A 2,935-nucleotide genomic window follows, 5' to 3' on the forward strand; every position below is an offset into this window, starting at 1 on the left:
TAATATTATATAATAATATATATATATATATATATATATATATATATATATATATATATATATATATATATATATATATATATATATATATATATATATATATATATATATATATATATATATATATATATATATATATATATATATATATATATATATATATATATTGTATCTGGATTATTGGGGTGTTTGTGCGCAGAAACCAGGACGAGACTTGCCGCACTTGCCGCAGGAAGATGTACGGAAACTGGTAGTCACAAAAACATTGCATATGGAATATGGAGGTGTTTGTACGCAAGCCCAAAAGAACGCAAAACACGATTATGCTTACCAGTTACCGTTTATGAAACATACCGAGACAGAATTCTTCGCAGCGAGGTATATGGAGTCTGAATCGGCATCGTAGAACACGCGCGGTGTTGACGTGGCGCTGCTATTGAGAGACTGTGTCGACAGTGTCTTGGCGCCACTTCGCATATCCGTCACACTTAATTGAGACCCTCTCTGTCTCAAAATTGAATATTTAGTTCATTTAATCCCCGGCATTTTCACTCAGGTCCTGTGCGTTGGTAGGCTTGATGGGTCGCAAGCTTCATGCTATGATGTACGTATCTGATTGATGTTTATGCCTCGAAGGGAACCCTGCCCCAATCTGCCTAATTTCCAAGTTTTACTTAGAACAGCGATTCACGAAAGGCTTTAACAGAAAGCAGTGGACAGGGCAGATACCATAAAGTATTCAGATAAATAGTAACAATCATACTACCAGCGAGAAGCACAGCACTTGGCTGGGTTCGGGATAGCATTGAATGTGCCATATAGCAATGCAAATACCTTTTCCCATGCTTTTGTAGAGCCAAGTACAACTGTGTGATCTCTGTTCGAAGCCTACACTTAACAATGTGACTGTGACTTGTTCTATCTACTGAACAACCCCGTATACCCGCAAGCCCTTCAAACCTGTAAACCATTGCACGTCTATTCTTTCGTTTGTATCTGTCCCACCCCCTACATGAGCAGCCGACGCTCCAATCACCGTTCAACACTTGCACCTTGGAGTACTCGATATGATACACATGAACCAAATACAACTCTGAACAGCGGAAGCAATAGACTTCACCAACCTGTTTATCCAGATAGACCGTAGCCAACCCCTTGTTGTCGAACAGACCTCCCAGCCACACGACACGAGAGGGCTTGTGCTTGGTCTGTGCCCCCATCTTGCCACCACCCGGGATCATAGTCATGACTCGCTGGTTGCCACTGTTCACACGGATATCGTATATGCACACCCCTGCACAGGGAAAACAGAGTTCGATTTGTGAATATACCCCAAATACATGTGCGAGAGCAGTTGTTATGCGGTCGTATACTAGTAAGGCCTACTTCATTCCGCTCGAGCTCGCCCGTGCGACGCAACTAAACACTTGCTACCAATCGGAAGTCCCAAATGAAAATGAGCCGTGTGAACAGAATATCCAATCGGGGATTGATGGACCTCTACGCATAACATTTACCACTGATAGACAGCCCTTTATATACACCCTACACATCGTCTTTTGTGTCTCGTATGACAGAAGCATAGACACAATCACCCATAAATTCAATTCACTGCACTGCTGGCCACTTATACCTACCCATTATATGCACCTACACATCGTCTTGTGTGTCCAGTATGACACAAGCATAGACACAATCACCCATAAATTCAATTCACTGTACTGCTGGCCATTTATACCTACCCATTGTATACACCTACACATCGTCAAATGTGTCTAGTATGACACAAGCATAGACGCTACCATTCTTTCTGCATTGGAAATTAAGGTGTCCAATAGTACGACACAGCTTGTGTGCCCATGTATGCTCTTATAGCTTCGCCTACAGTGCATTCATAGACAAACCCCTCACAAGCTTAAATACACAGCCACCATGGAACCATGATAGCACGTAATGGCACAGATGCACACACGCTTATGACGCCTGCACATATTCAATGCCTGGACACATGTAGCTACTAAATGTAAGAAGAACACTCATAATGCATCTCCACGTACATCAATCATCCGTACGCTAGTATAATTACCTAGTTTGGAGTCGGTACAGGCCAACAGAGACCCATCGTAACTCCACGACAGAGAGTGTATATCGCCGCCATCGTTCTCAGCGGTGCCCCCGGCCTTAATTGTGCACACTGTATAGAGAGGTGAATAAGAAAAACCCAAATGCTGAGCAATTCGTTCAGCCGTCACTTCAGTATAGTATCAGCTGTGATCAATACTACGCGGGGTTTAGATTGTTTAAATTGAGCAAGGCATGATCATACGTGGTGCAGAGCAGGAAGGGCGAATCGACCTTTATCAAATAGTCTACTAGAGAAACTTTTCGTTCAAACAAAGGCCCTCCCTCGTATCAACCATACGATAAAAACAAACGATATTCGAGGGTGGAGGAGCGAGAACTTCGAAGATAAGCGCCACCAGCTGTCATGCACTGTACTATACTCACCATCTTTCTGTGCAGAGCCCTGCACATCGTAGACACTGATCACATCGCCTCCCGCAGCTGTAAGCATATGATTGGCCGTGGTGTGCCATTGCAGAATCTCTTTCGCACACCCGTCACCTGCTATCACCAAAGCAGGCTCCGCTTTATCCCACGCACTACACGCACTGTCAGGGTCTGTGCCAGGAGTTTGCCAGAGCTTGACGGCACCATCTCCGTCACAGGAGGCTAGAAGGTTCGACTGGTAGGGGGCGAACTGTATGTCGTTGATCGGTTGATTGTGTGCACTCACATGTAATGCGGTTTTCGCCTCGTAAGGGCAGCTCAAAGGGAAAAGCGAAATCGCTCTACCTGATCATGGGAAATAGGTGTAAAATCGATGTCGTTTAGTATTCATGGACTAAATAATAAGAGAGATATACCACTTGCA

The 2,935-nt window shown here is 43.8% G+C and overlaps 1 protein-coding gene across 1 annotated transcript; it reads right to left on the minus strand.

Annotated features, from left to right (window-relative positions):
• Nucleotides 1-327: 327 nt before the first annotated feature.
• Nucleotides 328-2,828, minus strand: SARC_13897 (hypothetical protein; the record flags this gene model as incomplete). Its single annotated transcript, XM_014291971.1, has 4 exons — nucleotides 328-504; nucleotides 1,125-1,294; nucleotides 2,087-2,194; nucleotides 2,509-2,828. Coding segments are annotated over 4 exons (775 nt in total), but the record flags the coding sequence as incomplete, so codon positions are not given.
• Nucleotides 2,829-2,935: the final 107 nt, after the last annotated feature.

Source organism: Sphaeroforma arctica, assembly GCF_001186125.1.
Source record: "Sphaeroforma arctica JP610 unplaced genomic scaffold supercont1.3886, whole genome shotgun sequence".
In the NCBI taxonomy this organism is placed as follows: Eukaryota; class Ichthyosporea; order Ichthyophonida; genus Sphaeroforma; species Sphaeroforma arctica.